The 26,332-nt window shown below is 36.5% G+C and overlaps 1 protein-coding gene and 2 pseudogenes across 2 annotated transcripts; 2 read left to right on the top strand and 1 right to left on the bottom strand.

Moving 5' to 3' along the window:
* Nucleotides 1-846: 846 nt before the first annotated feature.
* On the bottom strand, nucleotides 847-26,332 carry LOC150010028 (gastric triacylglycerol lipase-like). 2 transcript variants are annotated; one of them, XM_090278015.1, is made up of 10 exons: nucleotides 26,317-26,332; nucleotides 16,260-16,371; nucleotides 15,974-16,091; nucleotides 15,003-15,201; nucleotides 10,709-10,818; nucleotides 8,822-8,958; nucleotides 7,168-7,254; nucleotides 6,348-6,419; nucleotides 5,908-5,979; nucleotides 847-1,215 (listed from the first exon to the last, which is right to left on the bottom strand). In XM_090278015.1, the coding sequence occupies exons 2-10, from the start codon at nucleotides 16,362-16,364 to the stop codon at nucleotides 979-981; spliced, it is 1,137 nt and encodes a 378-aa protein (XP_090134141.1). In that variant the 5' UTR covers nucleotides 16,365-16,371; nucleotides 26,317-26,332; the 3' UTR covers nucleotides 847-978. The 2 variants fall into 2 exon arrangements, with proteins under 2 accessions (XP_090134141.1, XP_090134140.1); XM_090278014.1 differs by having other exon boundaries at nucleotides 7,108-7,254.
* On the top strand, nucleotides 21,697-22,402 carry LOC150010029 (ras GTPase-activating protein-binding protein 2 pseudogene; annotated as a pseudogene).
* On the top strand, nucleotides 22,475-23,107 carry LOC150010030 (ras GTPase-activating protein-binding protein 2 pseudogene; annotated as a pseudogene).

The raw sequence follows: 26,332 nt of genomic DNA on the forward strand, positions 1-26,332 counted from the left end.
TTGTTCTCTGTACTATGCTGTATACAAGGTATTCTGGGCTTATTTATATTTTATACATTAAACCCTACTATACCATGAAAAGTTGGATCCAAAAAAAAAAAAAAAACTGAATTGCATAAAATATGAGGTCACAATGGGGTTAATAGAATTTCTTAGATGAGGCTGTGCTTAGGGAAATTTTATGAGTTTGGGGGAGCCATTATTTGGGGGGGGCAGGGCATCAATTGCAGGCAGTTGTACATTCTGACTTAACTATCCGTGGAAATGTGTTTGGATCTTGTGACTGCCAGGACAGTGGCAGTTATTTTTAAAATCTTTTGGTTAGTTGGTACCTGTTTTGAGATTGAGGTCCAGGGCGATGGGAACAGAATAGCAGTAGGAATGGATCACACATCCTTTACTTCCCAATGTTTTGAACCAAGATTGTCTGTTTCTTCCTAACCCACCCTTGTTCTCTTCACCCCAGGAAGTGAAAGTGAGGTGACTTCAACTCAGTTTATAGCCTAATTAGCCTTTTCATGAAGTTAAACATGCAAAAGGGCCAGTGATATCCCAACTGTGCAGATGGAAAGATTGAGCTTCAGCAATTGTAGACAACAGAAAGCAATGCACTCAATCTCAAGCATGCATAGCAGCTGTCAGTACTCACCCCAAAGGCCGTCTTTTGGAAACACTCATGACTTATGGGTCATAATCTATGCTGAGTTTAGAAGATAAAGTGAATAACAGGATTGGAAGAGAAGTTTCATCTCTCCAGGAATGTACTTTTTCAAGCGTTTCTAGATAAATTGTTCAGTGAAAATCACATTCAAAAAATCATTTTCAATTAATAATGACAAATAGAAAGGTTTTTGATGCTATATATTTCCAAAGTCAAAATTATAGCAAGAAGCATTGCATCTCAAACATACAGAAAATCATGTGTGAGAGAAGAAAATAGTTTGAAAAAAGTTAATGAATAATTCTTCAAATCCGGAACTAATTTTTATCTTTTTCCATCATAGAAACAATTTCATTGTAAATTTCTTGAGGGGCATTTATTGCCCAGAGAAAGTCCCAGTGGTTGTAAGAAGGAATCTTCTTGTGGTAAATAAGATTAGAGAGTTTTGGAAGCAAAAGTTCCACATCTCGAGGGTCAGCCACCCAATCATTGCCGCCGTTCCACACTGCAATTGGCACATTCATGTCTGTCACATTGTAGTTGGGAGGTGTGGACTAATACACAAGAGAGAAAGAATCACAGTTTTTATAGATATCTGAACTTTATCCCTATACTGACTCTTTGAGTAAATGATAAAACATTAACTAGCATATATATTTTTTATTGAGATATAATTGACATAATCAAGGTATGAAAACATTGTATTAGTTTCAGGTGTACAACGTAATGTTTTGATATATGCGTTAGTGTGAAAGATCATCACAATAAATCTAGTTAATATCTTCAGTTTTTAGGGTTGCTGTTTTTTTCTAATGATGATAATTTATAAGATTCACTTTCTTGGCAACTTTAACATATACAAGAGAGTATTATTAACTACATTCACTGTGCTGTACATTACATTCTCAGGAATTACTTATTTTATAACTGGAAGTTTGTAACCTTTTTAGTTCACTTTCTCATTTTGTCCACCCTACACCCTCTGTCTCTGGCATCCACCCATCTATTCTCTGTAACTAGGAGCTCATTTCTTTTTCTTTGTATTTATTATTTTAGGTTCCATGTACAAGAAATCTTTGTCTGACTTATTTCACTTAGTGCAATGCCCTCAAGTTTTATCTGTGTTGCCACAAATGTCATGACCTACTTTTATAAGTAAATTCTAAGCAATGGTTGCTCAGAGAACATCACCTTTATCTACAGAGCAAAGTGGATGCAATATGATTTAATCAGTGCTTCTCAAATTTAACAGGCCTGTGAATCACTTAGGGATCTTGTCAAAATGAAAATTCTGATTCAGTGTATCTGGGGAAGAGCCTAGACTCTGCGTCCCCAGGTGATGCTGATGTGGCTGGTCCTAAAGCACATTTTGAATAGTGAGGCTTTCAATAACAGTTCTTACAAATTGAAAACATAGATTTCCACTCCCACTAAAAGTAGTGAACTTGATTGGAGTCTAATTGTAATACATTGTTTCTCCCCAAACACTCTAAACTATGATCTCCTCAAAATGTCTTGAATCATTTATTTTAGCCTTGTAAAGACTTACCATTATGGTCAGGCTTTAGATAAGTTCAATTAAGGAATTGAATTTGTTAAATACTTACCTGATTTTACTTCCTATGGTTCACATTCTGAGAAAAGCTATATCATCAGCCCCATACTCTATTTCTCCAAAATTGCCATTTACACATAGTCTTTATAAAGGCTCATAAAGAAGGACAATTTAATAAGAAAATCACTGCCAATTTACCAAAGGAATTTTGTTAGTTTTTTATACACTATTCCCCAGAAAAGTAATTCCATATACTACATTTTTCTATTCTCACCTTATGTAAAAGCCAACTTGTCATAGCAAAGGATTTGACCATATGCAATTCTCCTTAGTATTTTAATACTTTATTATACTTGAAGATATCCTGAGCTAATATTGCTTTTCTTGGAGACAGTGTGGATTTGGGATTAGACTATTTTGATCTCACTTAATGCTCCAACATGGAGTCCTCTGGTTATTGATGGTAGAGGTCAGGAGAAAGATTGATTCAAATCAAGTCTCAGTTTTGAGGGCTTGGTGAAGTGATAGTTGGGAGGAAAAATTGTTTTCAACCAATGTTTGATCTGTGGTGTTCTGAAAATCTCTTTAAAGATAACAAAGACGTAAAAAAGGTTGGGGGCTATCTATTCTACACCTAAAATATTGTGGTTAAAAGACACAAATCCCTTTTAAATACTGAGTCATGGAAGCAGATGAAAATCAGTACTTTTGTTCAGCTACTACCTGGGTGAAAAAAATTGGGATTGGAATAAGGAAGAGAAGGAGAGAATCACACCAAAAATGTAGGCATTTCCTTTGTTCATATTTAGCCAGTGGTAATTTGAGAGTTTACCCTGAGAGAAGGAATTATTGACATTATCCCATTAAATATTGTCAATAGCTCCCTGTATGTATGTGTAGAGATAAAGAAGTTATTATCTAAACTCATATTGACCTCAAATAGGGCAGACTCCAAAAATTAGGTGCTTTGTGCTACAAAAAGTGGGAGGAGTGCACAATATGTCTGCCTATACCACATGGTGCCTTCTGCTGAAAAAGATTTCCAGCCTTGACCTGCAAGGACACCATCCTTCTCTTGTATCTGGAAGTGTCATGGAGTCATTACCCTGGCTGACAATGAAAGAGAAGATATTGTCTAAAAAGACCAGATAATAAGTGAATTTGGCAAAATAGCAGGGTACAAAGTCAATATTCAGAAATCGAAGACATTTCTGTACACCAACAGTAAAATATAAGAGATAGAAACTATAACAGAAATCCCATTTACTATAGCAACAAGAAAAATAAAGTACCTAGGAATACACTTAACCACAGAGATAAAAGACCTGTACTCGGAAAACTACATAGCATTGAAGAAAGAAATTAAGGAAGATACAAATAAATGGAAGCATACACCATGTTCATAGATGGGAAGACTCAACATCATTAGAATGTCCATACTACCCAAAGCAATGTATAGTTTCAACACAATCCCTATTAAAATACCAATGACATATTTCACAGGCCTAGAACAAATACTTCAAAAATTTATATGGAACCAAAAAAGACATCGAATAGCAAAAGCAATCTTGAGACAGAAGAACACAGTAGGAAGAATTACAATACCTGATATCAAACTATACTACAAAGCCACTGTAATCAAAACAGTCTGGTACTGACATAAAAACAGACATATAGATCAATGGAACAGAATAGAGAGCCCAGAAACAAACCCAGGTCTATATCATCAACTAATATTTGACAAATAAGGAAAGAACATAAAATGGAATGAAAAGAGCCTCTTCAACAAATGGTGCTGGGAGAACTGGACAGGGACATGCACAAAAATGAAACTAGACCACCAACTTACACCACACATCAGAATAAACTCAAGATGGAGCAAAGACTTAAATATAAGCTGTGACACCATAAAAGTCCTAGAGGAAAACATAGGCAGGAACATTTCAGATATCCCACGTAGCAATATTTTCACTGATACATCTCCTAAGGCAAGGGAAATAAAGGAAAGAATAGACAAATGGGACTACATCAAACTAAAGAGTTTCTGCTCAGCAAAAGAAAACATCAGCAAGATGAAAAGGGAACAAACCATATGGGAAAACATATTTGCCAATGAAACCTCAGACAAGGGATTCATCTCCGAAATATACAAAGAACTTATACAATTCAACACCAAGAAGACAGACAACCCAATTAAAAAATGGGCAAAGGACCTGAACAAACACTTCTCCAAAGAGGACATACAGAGGGTCCATAGGCATACAAAAGAAAGTCAACATCACTAGCCATCAGAGAGATGCAAATAAAAACCACAATGAGATACCACATTACACCAGTCGGAATGGCCATCATCAACAAATCAACAAACAGAAGTGCTGGCGAGGACGTAGAGAAAGGGGAACCCTACTGCACTGTTGGTATGAATGCAAACTGGTGCAGCCACTATGGAAAACAGTATGTAATTTCCTCAAAAAACTAAAAATGGATGGAACTGTCTTTTGAACCAGTGATTCCACTGTTAGGATTATACCTGAAGAATCCTGATACCCGAATTCAAAAGAACCTATGCACCCCTATGTTCATTGCAGTGCTATTTACAGTACCCAAGTGCTGGAAACAGCCTAAGTGCCCACCTGTAGATGAGTGCATCAAAAACTGTGGTACATTTACACAATGGAATACTATACAGTAGAAAGAAAGAATGAAATCATACCATTTGTAATAACATGAATGGAACTAGAGAGAATTGTGCTTAGCAAAATAAGCCAGGCAACAAAAGAAAAATACCATACAATATCACCTAGTACAGGAAACTAATGAACAACATAAACAAATGAGCAAAACTGAACCAGAGGCATGTAAAGAAGGAAAAGGCTAACAGTTACCAGGGGAGAGCGGGGGAGAGAGAGAAGGGGAGTAAGTAAAGGAAGGGTTTAGTAAAGGAACTAGTATAAATGACCCATGGACATGGACAACTGCGTGGGGATTGACTGTGGGAGAAGGGGTGGGCTGGGTGGTGGGCGGGAGCAATGGGGGAAAAAGTGGGGCAACTGTAATAGAAAAACAATAAATAAATCAAAAATTAAAAAAAATTAACTTGGTAATGAAGCTATAAATTTATAAATACAGTACTAACTGCCCTCTGGTGTTCAGACTAAGGATTTCACTGATGAACTGTGCAATGTAAAGTATTCTTGTGCGGCCGGGGGGAGACTAAGGTTCTAAAGAAGCCATTTAGGGTCATAAAATAAAAGTAAAAAATAAAAAGACCAGAGATTCTAGCTTCATCTCATGAACAATTAGAATTATTTGTTTTTTATATTAGTTAATGCACTTCAGAAAGGAGAGAACAGCAGACAGGGGATTTGGGATACATGGTAGGTCTATCTAATGAGATGAGGGTGATTAAATTCTAAGAAGTCTCTCATATGTAGCGCTGTGGTATTTTGAGGGCAGCCTGAATGAGCCCAGCCACTGGAGCATGAGAGCACACTCAAGAACGAGAGACAGGGGTGGCGCTTGACATGATGAAGGAATTACAAGGGAATATGTCTCTGCTTTATCATTTCCTTATGGATAGGAATAACCACCAACATTCCTCCAGAAAATATATGCAGTTATTGTAATTTATCTTTAACCTTTTAAGCATTTGTCTTTCAAAATGTGAATGATTTCAACTGGAAAAGCTTACCTGATTATAGTGCATTATGTTCTGAACTATGCTTCTCCAGTCAAAAGCTCGCAACTTCCCAGACTTAGAAACCTAATGTAGAGAAATTAAGGACACGAGGAAATATAAACTCTGCTTGCTATGTGAAAAATAAAATTCAAACACTTCCAAGTAGTGTGACTTTAATGAAAACTGTTATTAAAACAATTTTTATTTTAAAATAAAATCTATTAATCATTCAACAAGGTAGTCATGCAAGTTTATATGCAGCTTTGCTTTCATAAAAATTACTCATTTCTTTACTGACCAGAGTACCTGTTCCCACACGATTTACATTCACATGGATTGATGGTGATTTTCAGCTGGTAGTCACATGCCAGAAAAATTTCTCACCAGGAGCATTTGATAGAATATTTTAAGAATGTGCTTGAAATAATTGAATGGCATTTGAGAAATGATACCTGGTGCCAGTGGATTATGTTTTGAACAGAAGTTCCCGCTGGATTGTGTGCTAAATACACATCCACACGACTCTAGAAAGAAAACACACATGTTCACATTCACACTTAGAACTATATTCAGTTTCTCAAACCTCTAGTGTAACTATTTCTGATCCAGTTCAAGCATTTAAGGGCAGCGTTTAATGGAAGTATATGAATAACACCATTGTATACCATTTTAAAGCTTACAAAGTGCAATTGCACAGGCTAACTCATAATTTGCACTACTCATAGAGGGGAGTTATCATTTCTATTTTATCAAAATGCAAATTGGGACTCAAATGAGTTCAGCAAAATATCCAATGTCACTCAGACAGTTGTAGCATAGAGCCAGAGACATTAATCTAGGTCATTAGTCTAAATCCTCAGCATTCTACTCTTCTCTACTCAGTGCCAAGGGGCAGTGAATAAATTGCTCACACACAAACCTTTTGGTTTGCAGAATTGTGTGTGTGAGTGTACATATAAATAAAGGTCATTATATATAGTAAGTTGTAATTTGTTTTCCTACATTAAGGGACAATAGGGTGATGGACGCAACCTCAAGGGGACAAAATTGGGAGAAATGACCTGTGATTTGTCTTGGGCTATTCTGCATATCATGTACACATTTTGAAGCTACTGCTATTTCTGATAAATTACCATTTTTAAGTGATGATGGGACAAGAAATCAAAAAATGTTGCTCCACATATTCAGAATAGAAATTTAATGCATACAAACCATGTTGAAGTTCTTAGCATCGAATCCAGAAAAAAGAAATAAAACATTGGTGCAGAGGACCTTTAGTATCTCACGGGAACATATTTCAGTGGCTAAAAATTGAACAAAATCATCATGTGGCAAGAGTATTTTGTTACCAAAAATAATCTGAAAAAGAAAAGCATTAGAGGATTAGAAAACCAAGTTGCAGAAAAGACTTATTAATTTGTCTAATTTTCTGGTACAGGTATGAATACGTTGTTGATATTTTCATAATTTTATGTTGTTTTAGGAATTTCAAATACTTTCACGTAAATCCCACAATAAGTTGTGGAATGGGCAGAGCATATGTTAATATTGGGTATTTATGGTTGCATTGAGAACCATACTGATTGCTGAAAAGTACAAGACACAAAGGATCTTGTTGGGGTAATAAGAGTTATGAAATAAAATCATAAAACTGAATGGCAGAATGTCACAACTAAGTGTCAAGATGTGTGATTTCAACAATAAATCATGAAAAGATCAGAAAGGGCAATGGTGACTCAGAGTCATATTTTCAGCCATGTCTTCAGAGAGAAATGCAGCTAGGTAATTTAATAATTGAAAGGATTGGACCCAATGCTTCTTGAGGAATATAGACATTTTTTCTTTTGTCATCCCTATATTATACACAGGAGAAAGCATGAGGTTAATGATTATTCATGACCTTGAGCTTATTAGAACTAGAATTATGACCCAAGCCCCAAGCCTCTGACTTAAGGGCTTGTGGAGTTTTTTGTTTTTGTTTAGTTTTTTTTTATCACTCTCTACATTGCCTGTGAGAAAATGTAGTGCCGGTAGAAAATAAGTTTTGCATCAATGTAGTCAGGATCATCATGAAATCTTACATTTTGAATAAAATCTTAGACTCTAAATAAAGTTTCTTAGGTGTTAGACACACGTTAATTATTACAAGTGAAAAGAAATGAATAGTACAAAATCAGACAAGGCAATGGCATCATTCCATTGTATAGTTTGAGGTTAAACTGTTCTATTAAAGGAAACTGTGCATATGTTGGTTTTGTGGATGGGAGAAATAGATGATCAATCTTTGGAAAAAATAAATATTAATTTTTTGGTATGTATAGCTAGTTAATATTTATGCTTTTGAAATCTATGGTACCACCCTATGAAATCCCTATTTAAAGAGAGCGGAGCTCTTATGAAAAGACTTAGAAAGCCAAGAGTATCTGAAGAGTGGTCTTAAAGTCTTGGTCTCACTCAACCATTACTTTTCTTTTTCTCCCTTTTGCTTTCATTTCTTTCTCTTCCCTTCTCTCCTCTACCCCTTCCTTCCCTTCCTATCTTGTTCTTCCTCTTACTGGTTTCCTTGGCCCAATTAGTTTCAGTTCTTATTGGACTACTTTGTTTTGTTTCTATTTCTCTTCCCCTGCATCAGAGGTGGAATCACGGTCTTGACAGAGCTGTGTGGAGTGTTTGGTAAGTGAAACATCTGTGAAGGCATTGCCAAGCCATGCAAAGTAATCAAGAACAAAGAAATATACAGGGATCTCACAAGCTGTAGTGGGGATTCAAACATGGTCAGTGCTATTCAAGAAATAGTATAATAAATGCATACATTTCCATTCTGGATGTAAACATGATTGTTCACCAAGTGGTTTTGTTTCTTTCCATCACCTTGAAATCCAAAGACAATTCAATATCTTACATTCATTTAAAAAGAATCACGTACCTTCAAAAGGAGTGGAGGAATACGGAAAAGTTCATTCAACAGTCCTTTCATGTATGTCACGGTAGCAACTGGAGCTAATGCATAAAAGGCTTTGATTCTTTTAGCCAGTTTGGGATTAGTAGAAAAGGCAATAAGACCTAAAACAGAATAACAAAGAAAGGGGGGAGTGTCAATGTTACAACTGAGACATGATTTAGGGTTTAATAGGACTGCCATCTGAAGAAACTGAGAAATTGACCATTTCTGTTTATCCCAAGTGATTAGATTTTGGTATTTTTCAGCATTTGTTTTATTTTCATAGATTCTCCATGGGAACATGAGGCTAGAACTTTTAAAAAGTTATCATAAACTCTTTTATCTGACATAAAAATAGGCCAACCTTAGGATAATCATATGGTGACAAAAAAAAGTTATTTATACTACACATAAATTGAGGTATTTAAATTTATCATCAAATGAGATAATTAACTTTAAAAATGAGTAGGCTATCTGAGCATAAAAGTCAAAAGCATTAGTTTGAAATGTGACTAAATAGGATTTGAATACTGGCTCTGTGGTTTATCAGCTTTGTGATCTTGGACATGTCACCTAAACTCTAAGAACCTCGGTTTCCTCAGCTGAAATATGGGGATAATAATGAGTGCTTCATTAGGTTGTATAGGAACTATACAAGGTGAATAATCATGTGAAGTATTTACCAGGATACTTGGTAAATAGTAAACGTTTGAGAAATGAGTAGCTAAGATAATTCAAATACCAACATATAGCAAATAGCTCAGTCTATAATTAATTGGTTTAATATATATAATATACAGAGAGTCAAATCTTTATTATTAACTCCCCAGGTACCCATACCCTTTCATCGAGGTCACTATTATCTCTCGTATGGGTAACTGTAAGAGTCCTCTAACTGGTTTCTCTGCTCCAGCCTTTGTTCCCCTTCAGAAACTAGAGGGATCCTGTTAACAACATCACATACTCTAGATTCTGTAGAAGATCAATAGGTAGGATCATGTAATCTTTCTATTCAAAACTCTTCTGTAATTTCCTCTTTCGCTTAAAGTGAAAGCTGAAATTCTTACGGCAGCCAAAAAGCCATGAACAGTCCTCCCTCCTAAACTTCTCCCCCAGCCTCCTCTCTCTGTCTGCCTCTCTGTCTTCATATGACTAATATACACAGTGAATAGCCTTACTACCATTTTTTAAACATGATAAGTGTAGTCCAGTCTCAGACTCATTGCATTTGCCTGTCCCTCTTCCTGGAATATCAGTGTTTCAGGTTTGCAGTGCACGTGACGCACTGCCTGATCTCCTTCATGTTGTTACTTAGAGAGTGGTTGGTGCTGCTCCCTACCTAAATTCTTGTGTACACTTCTGATGCCCCCCAGTATCCCTCACTGATTTATTATTTTTCTCCACAGCCTATCATTATCTAACATACTTTATATTTTACTTTTTAATCTTTATTATTTTTTATGCCTCCTCCCACTAGTTTATCAGTAGTAGGAAGAAAACATTTTGGTCTATTTTATTTTTGCTCTATTCTAGGACACATAATAGATGCTCCAATAATACGGTTGAGTGGGTGAAATCAATTCAGTCCAGAGTCTGTGTGGCACATGGTTCAGAGCATGGGCTTGGGAGTCGGAGTGCCTGGACTATATCTGAGCTACCCTATTTGTAGCAACTATGTTACCTTATACAAATTATTTAACTTCTGTTTTGTTTCCTCATGTAAACAGGAATAATTGTTCTTATACCATTGGTTCCTATACATTACATTATATGATGATGGAAAGTGATTAGCACAATGTCCAACATGCCTGTATAAACACTAGAAAGAGGTTTACACCAACTAAACCACCTACTTGGATGGCTTTTACCTACTAATGGTGGTGCCCTGGGAATGGCCAATGTAATGTAGCTTTTCCTGTCCAGTTTTCTTTAAGATGAAGTCAATTGTGGAAGGAAGGTCATATTTAGCCATTTCGTCAAAGCTGAAAGAAAAAAGGACAAAATAAAACAATACATTTCTTGCTATAATTTCTAAAAGTCAAACATATTTATAGCTAAGCTCTGGTTGAGAAATTGAATACTAGATTCTCTAGTCATTGCTCCTTATAGATCATTAGTGAGTTCTAGGTGCTTTTTGTGGTGGCTTCCTATAAACATTTGACATTATTTCTGAAGCCCAGTATTCAAGCCACAATTTAATCAAAATGAAATAATATCTAGCTGGTGATTATTTCTATACCTAAAACACTGTCTGATTTAATAATAATCTGTATGCAATGCTCCACTGACATTTAATATAAACTACATCCCTCTCTATTTTATTCTGCACAAATCAGCCAGAATGATCTTTTGAACATAAAAATGGAGAAGTCTTCTGGTCAAGATGGAGGCATGGACAAACACGGCTCACCTCCTCACACAACCACATCAAAATTTGAACAACGATCACTCAGAACTGTCAGAAATTGAGTTGAATGGGAATCTGACACCTATGGAACTAAAGTAAATACATCCATTCAAGGAGGAGACATGGAGACACGGAACGAGCTAGCCCCAAACCCATGTGCTGGATAAAAATTTGGGAGGAATATCTCAGGATATTGCAGCCCCCCACTAGGCCCCTCAACCCAGGGTTCCAGTGCCAGGAAGATGGACACCCATAAATTCTGTCTGTAAAAATCATCAGGCTTATAGTCAGTGACAGTCACTAGTGGAATGCCAAGCAGTTCCTCTTAAAGGAGTCACACATAGACTTACTCATACTCTCTCTGAGCTCCAGCACTGGGGTGGCAAGCACCTTGAAACACAGCAGCAGCATATGGGGAGAAAGAGAAATGTCTAGCAACATGGTGAGAGCTAGGGGGCAGCTTTCTCCAAGACAGAAAGGCTGGCAGAGGCCATTGTTCCTTTTGAGCCCTCCGCAACAGAGCCACAGATCTGGCAGGCAGGGGCCATATTTGAGACTCCATCAACCTGGCTAACTAGGTTGGCTCTGCCCTGATGAATGCCTGAGGCTCTGCCTCACTCAAATGATGGCCCCACCCAAACTGTTAACTGTGGCTTTTCCACAAGAATGTCTGGTTTAGGCTCAAGCTTCACATCTTCCTAAATACTTTCAAATAAGCAACAGCCAGGCTTAGACACCACCAGTTCCCATACCTTGGGCTAAGTGACCCCAGGCCTGGTACTAGCAGCAGCCAGCTTTGAATCAGAGTTCGGCTTCTAACGGGAGCCTCCTAGCTCAGCACAAGTAACAGGCATATGCAGATTGCTTTATAGCACAGGCCAGGTAGTCCCAGGCAGAACACAGTTGGTGGTGACCCTGGCAGGGAACCCCAGAACCTGTGCATCCAGAAGACAGCTATAGACCACATCAGAGCACCACCACTCTGCCCTGTGCATAGCTGATCCTTCACAAAGGGCGGAGGTTGGTGGTCAGTGGTCACTGCCAGTCCTTGCTGCTGACTGACCTGGTAAATTCTCCCATTGACCTTCCAACAACAATCAAGTCTCAATTACAAGAGGAAGGTGTACACAAAGAGTGTGCACTTTGAGCACCCTGCCTGGGGGAGGGGGAGGCTGAGCCACAGACCCTTACAGTACACCTACTACATTAGGCCATGCTACCAAGACAGGGAGTCATAGCAGCTCTACCTAATACATGGAGAGAATCACAGGGAGGCTGCCAAAAAGAGAAGACGAAGAAACATGGCCCCAATGAAAGAACAGATCAAAACTCCAGAAAAAGAACTAAACAAAATGGAGATAAGCAATCTCTCAGATGCAGAGCTCAAAATATTGGTTATAAGGATGCTCAAAGAAGTTAGTGAGGACCTCAACAGCATAAAATAGATCCAGTCAAAAATGAAGATACACTAATTGAAATAAAGAAAAATTTACAGGGAAACAACAGTAGAGGGCCAGAACACCCAGTGGAAAGCTACAGACCATGCTGGAGCACTACCACCCTGCCTCTGCACAGCTGATCCTCCATGGAGGGCAGAGGTTGGTGGTGAGTGGTCACAGCCAGTCCTCACAGCAGACTGGCTTGGGTAAATCATTCCTATTGACCTGCCAACAGCAGTCAAGGCTCAACTACAAGGGTGTACTCAGTCCACATGAAGGGTTCACCTTGGGTACCCAGCTTGCGTGATAGGGGAGACTGTACCTCTCGACCCCACAGGACAACTACTACATTAGGCCACAATACCAAGAAAGAGAATCATAGCAACTCTTCCTAATACATAGACAAATACATGAAGCTGCCAAAAAGAGACAAAGAAACATGCCTAAATGAAATAATAGATCAAAACCTCAGCAAAAGAACTAAACAAAATGGAGATAAGCAATCTATTGAATGCAGAGTTAAAAACACTGGTTACAAGGATGCTCAAGGAACTTAGGACTTCAACAAAATAAAAAATATCCAATCAGAAATGAAAACCCACTAATTAAATAAAGAACAATTTACAATGACACAAGAGTAGAGGTGATTAATCAAGAAAGAAAATCAATGATTTGGAACAAAGGAAAGCAAAAAACAATGAATCAGAACAAGGAGAAGAAAAATAATCCAAAAACAGGATAGTATAAGCAGCCTCTGTGACAACTTCAAGGTCCAACATTCACATCATAAGGGTGCCAGAAAGAGAATAGAAAGAGCGAAAAGCTATTTGAAAAGATAATGAAAGAAAACTTCCCCAATTTGGTGAAGGAAATAAGCATGCAAGTCCGGGAAGCATAGAATCCCAAACAAGATGGCTGCAAAGAGGCCCACTCCAAGACACATCATAATTAAAATGTCAAAGGTTAAAGATAAAGAGAGAATCTTAAAAGTGGCAAGAGAAAAGAAGTTAGTTACCTACAGAGGAGTCCCATAAGACTATCAGTTGATTTCTCAAAAGAAATTTTGCAGGCTAGAGGGATTGGCAAGAAATATTCAAAGTCATAAAAAGTAGGAACTTATAGCCAAGATTGCTCTACCCAGCAAAGCTATCATTTGAAATTGAAAAGCAGATAAAACACTTCCCCACCAAGAAAAAAACTAAAGGAGTTCATCATCACCAAACCATTATTATATGAAATGTTAAAGGGATTTGAGAAAAACAAGATCAGAACTATAAACAGTAAAATGCCAATAAACATACCTATCACAACTGGTTCAAGAAAACATGCTAAGCAAACAAGAACAGAGACAGAATCATGGCTATGCAGAGCATTCTGAAGCTTGCCAGATGGGAGAAGGATATACGGGAATGGGTGAAGAGGTGAGGGATTGAAAGTGCAAATATGTAGTTACGGAATAGCCATGGGGATGTAAAGTACAGTATAGGAAATGGAGTAGCCAAAGAACTTATACACATGACCCATGGACATGAACACAAGTTTGCAGATGCCTGAGGGAGTGGAGGGAACAGGGTAGGAGGGCAAAAGGGTGAAAAATTGGAACAACTGTAATAGCATAGCCAATAAAATATAATTTATAAATAAATAAATAAAAGAATAAACACACGATTAAGCCACCCACTTGTTTTCAGCAGCCCTGCCTGACCTGGCCCATGTCAGCACCTCTTATCTCCTCACTTCAGTCAGACACACAGGATTCCTTCCAGTTCCCAGAATTCTCAGAGCATATTTGTGCTTCAGCATCATCAGCTGAACTTTCTTCAGTTCTCCACTTCCATTATTAATTTCCAGGAATAAGGCAAAGGTGGGATAGTGATAGAAGAACCTTTGATAATCTTTCCGCAGGGTTGGATTGCCTCCGCCTCCACCTTGATATTGATATTGTCTCAGATTGTCATTCTTCAACCCCCAATTGGGTTTTAAACATCCTCTTGAATCCACATGGATGTTTTTTTTTAATCAAATCAGGGCAGAAAATTTCTTGTTTCAGTCATTTTGCTGACTCCACTTGGAAAAATTTATTCAGAGAAACCCTTAAGACTGGTTAATGAGATCACAGGATGTTTGGAGAAAAGGTTACCCTTGCAATGAAGTGTATGAGATAATCCAAGAAAGGAAAAGAATAAAAAATGGCTTCCTTCTTTTCTTACTTGGAGTGTAATTATTAAATGGGACTGAATTGGAAGGGTAAGCATACCCGTGTTTTATAAATTCAATATTTATTTTTAAGTGTCCATTGATAATTGTTCTTTTTTCTTACCTGAAAGCCCAGAATTCGACTGAGTCTGGTGAATAATACACATGTCTCCTGGCATAGGTGTTTCCTCTGCTGTTCCCCAGCCACACATCATAACCAGCATCAGCCAGAATGAAGCCCAGGCTGTTGTTGGGCAGGTTGGAAACCCAATTTGTGGCTGATGTGAGCAAACAATGTTGCAAAAACACAACAGGTTTCTGGCCTAAAGAAAAAATTATTTGAGTGCATAAACTCATTTTTTATTCCAAGACAAGTTATAAAGTTAGAAACAGGCTCTCATTTGATTAGAATTAAATGATTTGCTTCATTGAGTTGACTATTTTTGAATATCTTATTTTCATTATGGTGATGGTTTCTCAGATGACAAAACTTATTAAAATGTACACTTTGAGCATGTGTAGTTCATTGTATGCCAATTATGTCTTCCCCAAAAATTAAAAATATATATCCTAAAGAAATTAAACATGATGTTAATTTAACTGGTCTTGCTTACTTTTATACTATTTTGTACTTCACAAATATAGCTAGAAAAAATGACTTTTATCTGTTTAGGAAATGAGCCTTGAATTGTCTCCTCATTCCCCCTCTGTAACAGGCATCCAGGCTACCTGACCCTGATCCTCTAGGACTGAGCTCAGTTTCTTTTTCAAAGAACAACTTTTCCTTGACTTCCCATAGTTAAGTGCCTATCTCAGGACTTTTAGCTTAATATCCTGTGCACAAATCTAGCATTGCTCTGATCACATATTATTATAATCATGTTTATTTATCTATCTCATTTGCTTGATGATCTCCTAGAAGACTGAAGGTACAACTTCATCAGTGTGCATTACCAGAATGATCAAGACTCATTAAGTGTTCAGGGAAAAGTAAAAGGAGGAAAAAAGGGAAGGGAAATAACAAGGAAGTCATGAAGGGAGGAAATGAAAGAGGGAAAGAGAAAGGAAAAACAGAAGAGGAGAGGAGGTTTATACCTCTATTCTCTGAATTATTCTTCCCATAAGGAATTCTGTAAATCTCAAGAATATAACCGTCTTCAGTCACGACATCATATTCTTCACTTGGGTATCCCCAGTAAGAAATCATCTGACTCTGATGAGGAAAAACAAAACCTTTTAAAGCTTACTTCTTAAATGCATCTGGTAAGTATATATTATTGTATTTAATTCAGCATGTAAAAACTTAAATCTACTATAATTTGAAATCATGGTAATCTCTTGATTTTATAGTTGTATTTTAAAAAATCTTTTAATAACTTACAGCATTCATAGATGTTTCAGGGCTTGCAGGATTTGATCCTCCAAAGAAACCACGTGTAGTTCCAAGTGCAGATATCAAACTCACCACTCTTAGTAGTGACCACATTTTGGTTCTGCCTGAAGTAGAATAATAATTTGTGCTATGGTTAACCTATGATACTTTCATAACACTCCTATTTCATGTTAATTTTATCTTCATGTAAAGTAGAGAAATGCTTAGGTTTCATTATATTTATTTTGTTGAGAAAACACCTGGGACATGTGGATAATAGCACAGGCGTTTTAATGCTTAACATGTGTTCACTCTATTTGATTCCTTCTGCTTAAGAACATTTTCCATTTGGTTTAGAAGTGATGTTGAATGAAACTTAATTGATAAAGTTGTATTCTATTCTAATTTTCTAGCAGAATATTATATTTTTCTTATGCCTTTTGTTAAAACTTTGGCCAACTTATTTTGAGATTCCAAAGTTGGGGAGGAGTGAGGCACTGTGTGGGCATTTGACCCTTCTAGATTCAATCTCAATATAATATGTATTCAAAACTATCATGATATTTATAATATTGTTTATAGTATTCTCCATAAACATTTATTGATTTGAAGTAATTATGTGGATTTAAAAGCTACCTCACCTTCTAAATGTGCTACTGTATCTGGAGTAATGTGTGAATATAACTTTAGGAAAGTTTTTGCTCTTTTGATATTTTTTATGTAATATGACCTGGTTGAAATTACTTAGGTAGGCCTTGACAAATATTAATTGACAATATATTGGATAGTAAAATAAATGTTTTTCACAAGTGTTTAGCAATTAAAAGGGAAATCAGTATAAAATCAGTATCACGATTTGAGAATTATTCTAGCTACTTCCCAATTCAACCCACTTATATTTTACAGGTAAGAAATAGCAACCTATTTCCTAGATAATTTAATGATAATTTCAAGTAAGCTAACTTAGTGCTATTGGTTAAATGATCAATCTTTCACATAATTGCTTTATCAAAATTGGCAGGCTTTGGAAAGGTATTTTAAAAAGTCAAAAAACATATGTCAAACTCCAAAAAGAATCAGCATATCTTATGATAAAAGATTAATTTCTGTACTATCTAATTAGCTTTTACAAATCAGTAAGAAAAAAAACCACAGCAATTGAAACTGGTATAGTGTATGTAAAAACTTTTCATAGAAATAAAAGTGTCTTAAAAGCTTAAGACTTAAAAACATTTGCAAAAATTCTCAATTTAATTTTTCATCAATATAAATTAAAACTACTGTTACAACAATTTTCACCTATCAAATAAAGTCTGATAAATTACAGTAATGGCAAAGTTAGATAAAATAGACACTTAAATGTTGTTTATGAAAATATAAATATTTGAAAATGTTTAAGGAATGTGGCAATACTTATGAAAATTTATAAAACACTTATGAAAATTTAAGATTCATATCCCTTCCAATCCACATTTAGAAATTTAACCTCAAAGACAATTACAGATGTGTCTACCTATTTGTACTAGAATGTTCAATACAGCATTGTTTATAACAGGAAAGACTGGGAACAATTTCAATGACTATCAGTAGAGAACATAATTTTATAAGTTATTCCACAACCATACCACAGAATGCCATGCATAGTGTTTAAAAGAAAACAGTGAGGAGATACCATTTTACACCAGTCAGAATGGCCATCATCAACAAATCAACAAGCAACAAGTGCTGGCGAGGATGTGGAGAAACGGGAACCCTACTGCACTGTTGGTGGGAATGCAGACTGGTGCAGCCACTATGGAGAACAGTATGGAATTACCTCAAAAGATTAAAAATGGAACTGCCTTTTGAACCAGCGACTCCACTACTAGGATTATACCCGAAGAATCTTGAAACACCAGTTCAAAAGAACTTATGCACTCCTATGTTCATTGCAGCACTGTTTACAATAGCTAAGTGCTGGAAACAACCTAAGTGCCCATCTGTAGATGAGTGGATCAAAAAACTGTGGTACATTTACACAATGGAATACTATGCAGCAGAAAGAAAGAAGGAACTCCTGCCATTTGCAACAACATGGATGGAACTAGAGAGAATTATGCTCAGTGAAATAAGCCAGGCAAAGAAAGAAAAATACCATATGATATCACCTAATACAGGAAACTAAAGAACAACACAAACAAAGGAACTAAATAGAACAAAGAGCAGAATAGCAGTCAATAGGGGGGAGGGGAGAGGGAGAGAAGGGGGATAAGTAAGGGAAGGGATTAGTCAAAGAACCCATATAAAAGACTCATGGACATGGACAACGGGGAGGGCTATGATTGCGGGAGAGGGGGTGGGTTGGGTGGGGGAGAGAAATTAGGGGAAAAGGGGACAACTGTAATTGAAAAACCAAAATTAAAAAAAAAAAAAAGAAAGAAAACAGTGAGGTAGATCTGTGTGTGCTTATATGAAAAGTTATCCGAGAGGGACTGTAATTGCAAGGCATAGAAAACAGTGTATTTAGTATATATAGTACAGTAGATATATTTCTGTTTATGAAAATGAAAATGTATCATTTAAAAAATAAAAATAAAGCACCAGAATTGTTAGGCTTTTTGTAGCTATAAAGCAATACAGGCCAACAGAATAGTCACAAAGAAAATGTATTTGCTAGGAAATAAATAAAATGTTTTGCATAGAAATTAGCTTAACTGATTAAACGTACTTACTAGCTCTAATCTCTTATAAAAACCTAGTAGGTTTCAAGTTACACTGGGTTTTCCAATGTAAAACTTATCAGTCTTGCTTGTCAACATGTGGTCCTTGGAGCAAATGGAGACAATAACTAGGAATTTCACATATACTCAAACTCAGTAGAACTGAACTAGTATTCCTTCAATTTTTACATTTTGAATAAAATTACAACTTATAAGCTTTCTTTTTCTCCAAATGACCATTTTGACAGCATTCTACTGTTTTGATCTTCTGATGGCAATTGTCACTTGTTTCTCAGCACAGACAGAATATTTGACATTAGACCCAGAGCATCTAAAATTCCTTCTATGTTATACACAAACTACAAGTTTGACAATTTTCAGATATTAAGCTGGGGAAAAGGCTCCAAGGAAGAAGAGATATTTGTCTTCCAATATTTGAAGGAATGGTATGTGGAGTATAGTTTTATATCAATTCATTTTCAGTGTTCCAGAAACAAATAATTCAATATATATATATATATATTTTTAAGAAACTACAGCATCTTAGGAGCAATATTTGGAGGTCACACATGGAAAGATTTAAATTCTATATAGTGAAGACTTGTAGGATTCAGATTATTGGAGTTCAGTGGCGTTCTTTGGAAAGTGATGAGTTCTCAGTTGCTGATGATATTTCAACAGATGCATAATACCATTTGTCATAATTCATGTAGAGCACTTAGCATAGTGCCTGACTTAGAGTAAAACCAGACTGGAACTCTCAAGACCTAAATCTGACCCTCTGGTCTAATAGTTTTGTCTCTTATTTAGCAAAGGATTTAACTTAATGTGATAGGATCTCTTAAAAATAGATTTTTAAATGAAAGCATTTCATTACAATAATATTTTAAGAAGGGACAAACTAATATGTAAAGACCAACCAATAGTGTTTTGACATTCAAACCAGAAGGCTTTGATCAAACATTTCAGGTATCCATAATTTCATACCATTTATTGCCTCCACTAAGTGAGGACATTGACCAATAGTTTGAGTTATCAACCATTCCAAATACCCAGTCATATACATGTGCTCGAAGATGTTCAGAGGCATAATAAATATCCTTAAAATTCCGATGACAAGTTCTAGGATAATAACAGTAACTAACATTTACAGAGTGCTCACTATGTGTTAGGCAGTGTTCAACATATTATATGCGCAAGCAAGTTACCTTCTCTAAGATGGTTTTTTCTTCTATAAAATACAGCAAGTGTATGTCCTGAAGTTATATGAGAATTCATTAAGATAATAAAAGTAAAGTTCTTAAAAGCATGTTAGGCATCTCACAAACCCTGGATAAATGCAGTTATAATTTGTATCATCTCATTTAATTCTCATTCTGGCCCTATGAGATAAGTAGCATTATACTCATCGTTTTACAAATGAGCAAGCCAAAGATGAAAGAAGACTTCCCCAATAAGTGTGTGGAAAGCAACTGAGCTCACATTTGACACTAGGAAGTCTGTTTCCAAAGATATGTTCTTCTCCATCATAATGTTTTTTAGGATGACCCTAGGCCAGCATCTGTAATAAACTACTTGGGATATCCCCAAGGATAGTACTTAATTTGATGCACACATACTTTGGGGGGTTTATAATTTGAAGATATATATTGTAGTCTATGAAATTTAACAATAGTATTATTAATATTTAATTAAATCACTATAATTTGTGTGAAATTAAATTGTTCAACATAACATATTAATACAGCCAGTTTATATGACACCAGAGGGCTGATCTATTGCTTCTCAAAAGGGAGAATAAGAGATACAGCACTTTCATATTAGACATTCATAGCAAAAATGCCAAGTTAATAAACAAATTTGTCCTCTAGTAATTAAGAATTTCTCTAGTAATTAAGAATTTTATGTAGATATAAAAATACAAGAAAAAATAAATCCAATTCCAGAGGGTTAAGCCTTAGATTATATAGATTAATATGCAACAAATATCTAGGTTTTTAAAAATGCACAGTTGGGTCGTGGAAAAATGAATCTAATAATTCAATATCAGTTTTTCTCAGCAGAAATTATACTCAAAGTCTCCTAAGACATTCAATTATGTTTCTTTGGATGTTTAGTAGTGTGGTTAAACTTGTATTTACTTCTTATATAAAAAAGATTCAACAATGTCCAGAATTACTCATCTACTGATTAAATTGATATAATGTCTTTAATATACTACATATCAGGATGTAAAAGGACACACCTAAAAATCAAACACTGCATTCAATTTGGCATAGAGTTGAGTTCTCACTTTTAACTTTTAATAATCACAAATATCGACCAAAGGAATTATGATGATTAAGAATGATTTAGAAAACATTTCAAATGTCCTTGATAGTTTAAACATATAAAACTGTTGAACCAAATGTACAATGTAAATTATTATGTAGTATGGCTCAGATGAAGAGGCCTAAGATGAAAAAAAATGTCCTCTTTTACAAACAGTGCTTAAAATATTCAGACTGCATGGTTAGACAACCACCTGCAAATACATGTAAATCAGGAAGGATTCTTTATTATGGTCTTTGACCAGGAGTCTCCAACCCTGCAGATAATGGTCTAGGTAATATACAAAACCCAGCCCTCACCTTTAAAAACATATAGAGATGCCTGTGTTCCTGGTTGCTCACCACAGTGCCTGGTGCCTAGAATAGTTGGTTGTGAGAGAGAAGGAGCTCTCAGCTTTTCAAGCTTCCAAGGCTCACATGTATCTGAAGGAGAAAGAAGAGAGTAACAAGAATTCGGGGCAGTGTGTTAAGTTTTATGTGACTCTCCTGCTGACCTCCATGTGAGTACCTGCCACGCTGTTGGTTGGAACAGTTGACATTGTGGAATATTTATGGAGCTTAATCAAGTGCTTGTAAGACAGGAAGCGTGTGAGGCAATTTTATACTTTGCTGAATAAAGCTCCAGAATATTTGTACAGGTTTTATGGCAGGCATTCTCCTATGTTCATGATGGGTTAGATGCTAGCAGAAAGGACCAGGAGGCTGATTATGGCCAAATAATATACACCACAAAGTATTGTCTCTTAACTTCAGTGAATGTCACATCAAATTTGTCAGGTAGATATTCATGCAACATTGAGCGATGGAGTAGGTCTCCAGGTCATGGGTTTTCTCTCTAATGGTGGACAGCCATAGAGGAAGTTTATGCAAACCTTTGTTCTGGCTTCTGAGGGATTGGTTCCAAATAAGTTTTACATTCACAATGATATGTTTTGTTACAGGATGAAGTACTTGGTGATAACTAAACCAGCACTTTAGGGGGAATCAGAAGATGTAGAAGAAGAAGAAGAAGAAGAAGAAGAAGAAGAAGAAGAAGAAGAAGAAGAAGAAAGAACTATGTCCAGAACCTGTACAAGAAAATGCTAACGGTGGACTCTATGAAGCTCACCCTGTGACTAATTAGAGAAGTCTAGTTCTCCTACCACTGCTGAGAGTAGATATTAAACCATAGCTGTGTTTCAGTAATCTCTGCTGAATGAACAAGGAACCAAAAAATAGCTTGTTCTCATCCAAGGGGTCAAGACCAGGCAGAGTAGATATAGAACAGAATGAACCTGATCACTGTAGAATAATTCATTATCCTGTCAATCATCAACTTTTTGTTGCCAATCTACCACATGATATTGATGAAAATGAACTGAAAGAGTTCTTCATGACTATTGGAAATGTTATGGAACTTCACATCAAAACCAAGGGTGGGGGAAAGTTTCCAAATTTTGGTTTTATAGTTTTTGATAACTTTGAACCAGTTCAGAGACTCCGAATTGCAAAACCAATTATGTTTCAAGGGGAATTGTTTAAATGTGGAAGAGAAAAATAAAGCTGCAAGAGAGTGAGAAGCTAGAGATGGTGGTGATGATAGAAGGAATATAAGGCACAATAATTGAGGTGTTGGTGGTGCACATGGAATAGTGGGTGGTAGGATGATGTGTGAGCAGAATAGAATAGGACCTCCTCCATAAGGTGGCCTGGCACGGACACTTGGCTCTCAAAGAAGAACCAGGCAGGTAGAAGGCCACTTCACAGGACAGTGTTGCTGATGCCTCACTTTGGCAAAATCTTTGCATCAATACATGCTTCATCATGTTTTCACTCTTGTTAATTTATTTTGGCTTAGGTTAGAAATCTGACACAGTCTTTTTGATCATTTCTTTGATGTGAAACACATCTTTGGTTTTGAATTAAATTGAGGTGGACATTAGTTCCCCAATTTCACAACAGGATCCACATTGTTAATTTATAAATCTAGACTTGGAGAATTAAGGACTGAGGAATGACCTTATCTTGAACTATTTACAATGAAATGAACTTTTTAAGAGGACATGCCCAATAAATTCATGTTCTTTGAATCAAAAAATACTCTACCACATATTTTAAGTGTTACTGTTTCTGCCTATTAATGTTGGAAACACAAATAGGGCAATTGGGAAATCTTGCCTTTTTTTCTTGGCTCCCCCCAAAATACAAACCAGCAGAAACTTATTATGTAGGCCTCAAACTGCACTAACACATATTCTGAACTAATTAACATTGATATCTGCAATAGGAGGCAACAGGGGCAAGAAAAATACTTTTCTTTTTTTTCCAGGAGAGAGTAGTTTGAGAAATGATGAAAGCATTTTCTCTGCTTGTTATGACCAGTGTGTGTACACATAAGCCGTAACAAGACTGCACATGTAGTCTAGAACTCCACATGCTAGGATCTTGAAAACGAGAGCAGATTTAGTAGCTCCATATCTCATATTTTTTTACCTGCCTCTCTTCAGTACAGGGATGGCTAGCAGCTCAACAAACTCTCCTCTTTTTCCTTTCTTTAAGCTGTGTCCAGTGAAAGTTGTCTTTACTGTATATTTGTAAGACACATCATTGTGCTTTTATTAATATATTACAGCCCTGCTGGTAATTTTAATACAATATAATGTATGAACTCCTGTGCTTCAAAGTAAAACAACTGCAAAATGTTGAAAAATCAGTGAAGCATATAAAAATTGCAGTATCTTTAAAATAGTAAAATTGACTAGTATATTATTCATTTTTTTTTTGATAAAGGAAAGAAGTTTTTATTCAAAGGCAGTCACTTAAGTCTATCAAGTCATAGCTTTAATCACTTAAACTTATCAACTAAGGCTAAACTTTAACTCCTGGATTCACCTATCATACCCCATATTAGTTTTAATTATCTCATATCTATAGGGTTAGTTTACAAACTAAAAGAACATAAGATACAAAAGCTACACAATTTTGGAAGAATGGCAGGCTTCTGCCTCAGAGTTCATCTCCTCTAGAACATCCAAAGAATGAACCTGCCACCCACTGCCTGGCCAGCCCAACCCTAGGCTGCACCTAGAGTTCCTTCCCAACCAAAATATACCATCTATTGGGAAATGCAGGCAGCTGCAGCATGATCATCCAGGCATCCTTGAGGAAGAAGATACAGAGAGCCAGAAAGATCCAGCCTCATCTTCTGTAGTTAACAGCTTTCTGTTCTCTGTGGGAGGGAGTCTCATGTGTTTGGGAGGGAGAGGGGAGGAGGAAGTGGTTATTTGAATAAGTCTCTTGTTGACTGTTCTCTTAGCATGAGTGTGAGCATTGAAGTGGATCTCTTGAGAGCTGCTTGGAAAAGCCAATCAACTTGATGTACATAATTGACATTTAAAAGCACTCAGATTCCATAAATGGCAAGTAAACCTGAAGTGAGGACACTGCAATTTTCAGAGAAAAGAACAGCAGCTCTTAAGTGTTTGCATTTTCTATTTGGGAGCAGAGTAATGTCATTAATTGTGCACAGTTCTTGAACTGATGTCAGCAACCAAGTAGCTCTGAATTTAAGTCTGGGATGACATCTTTTATTTTTAAATGGATCTCTAAACAATTCTGTAAGAAAACTTTGTAGCTACTGGATTATTGTCTGTCTTCATAGCAAGTTCGAGTAAACCTCATGAATGGCATGCGGTACATATAAGTTTCTGATGTTTCAAGCCAGAAGTGGTAAATAAGCGTGACCACTTAAAGGGGCTTGTTAGCATGGAAGACTTCTCCATTCTATCTTGGGAAAAACAAAAATGCACTTGACATGGTAGCAAATTAGTTTTGAATCATGAAAACTACTATTTAGTAGACTAGTAAACGATGCACATGCTTTGTTTTCACGTACTGGGCAATATAAGTACAATTAAATCTGTCCCTTTGTTTCTTTTGAAATGAGGTCTTCCATGTTTGAAGAAAAGTCTTGCCCTATTGCATATCTTTTGTGGGCACAGATATCTAATGATTTCTATTTGGGGGGGCTTACGGATGACTTATTGTCCTTTTTAGAGCACTTTTCACACTTTCTACGTATAGTACATAAAGTTATTACCTGAAAATTAAGTTTGAGTTTTGAAACCTTTATCAAACTACATTTAAATTAGTGGTTTATTATCAATGTTCCTTATAGCATATTTTTCCTCTACTCCTTTACTTCTTTCTTCCCATTTCATATATCTAAAATTTCCAATCCAGGATATGGCCTTCCTCTGGCACCAAAAGTAACAGCAGATGTTAAGTAAAATAAGAAAGTAGAACAAAGTATCATTCAGCTTCAGTATTAAAATACCATGAATAAAACATTAAAACAAGAACTGCACTAGTTCCCCAGGGGCCCAGTCTTCTACCTTTATGCAGTGGTGCTCTGGTGTTGACTTGCACACTCTTGCAAAAGCCTATGGTGCACATCTCTTACCAGTTCTGTTTTTGTAATATGTTAACATAAGAGACGTTCAAAACTATAGAGAATTTTTATGAGTTTATTTGAGTCAAACTGATGACAGTTGTGGGGAAGCAAAATCTCAGAGAATTAAGAAAATGCTCTCAAAAATGGCAGTTTTTGGAGATCCAAGATGGCGGAGGAGTAAGTGGAAGCTACACTAACCTCCTCCCAGGACCTATCTGGAATTACAACTTAATTGTGGAGAAATCACCTGGAATAACCCACTGAATACTAGCTGGAAAGAAGCCTTATAACCAAGGACAGACAGAAAAGGCTGCTTCATCACAACATGACTGATAGGAAGTATGAGATGGGAGAAGTCTGGCTGGGCTCCCATGGGTAGCAACTGAAGGGACAGAGAAATATCTCAGCAGCCTGGAGATCCCCCTGAGAAGGGTGGGATCTAACCCCCCAGCTGGACTTCCCAGCCTATAGCAACAGAGTAGAAAATAAAATAGCGTCCAGCTGTGAAAAGCGAGAAGCCATGGGTTTTTTTGCTGGTCTGAGAGAAATGGCTCAGGACTACTCTTAAAGGGACAACATATAAAAATATATTGGCACTCACTTACCCTGGGCTCCAGCAGA

This window comes from Furipterus horrens, unplaced genomic scaffold, assembly GCF_987537825.1.
Source record: "Furipterus horrens unplaced genomic scaffold, mFurHor1.1.pri manual_scaffold_5, whole genome shotgun sequence".
Classification (NCBI taxonomy): Eukaryota; Metazoa; Chordata; class Mammalia; order Chiroptera; family Furipteridae; genus Furipterus; species Furipterus horrens.

Excerpts from the sequence above, each read along its gene's own strand:
- LOC150010028 (XM_090278014.1), bottom strand. The coding sequence starts at position 16,364 with ATGTGGTCACTACTAAGAGTGGTGAGTTTGATATCTGCACTTGGAACT. Across the intron at positions 8,959-10,708 it reads TTCCCAGGGCACCACCATTA|GTCTTATTGCCTTTTCTACT; the intron begins GTAGGTAAAAGC and ends ATTCTGTTTTAG. Across the intron at positions 1,216-5,907 it reads ACATAATGCACTATAATCAG|TCCACACCTCCCAACTACAA; the intron begins GTAAGCTTTTCC and ends CTTGTGTATTAG.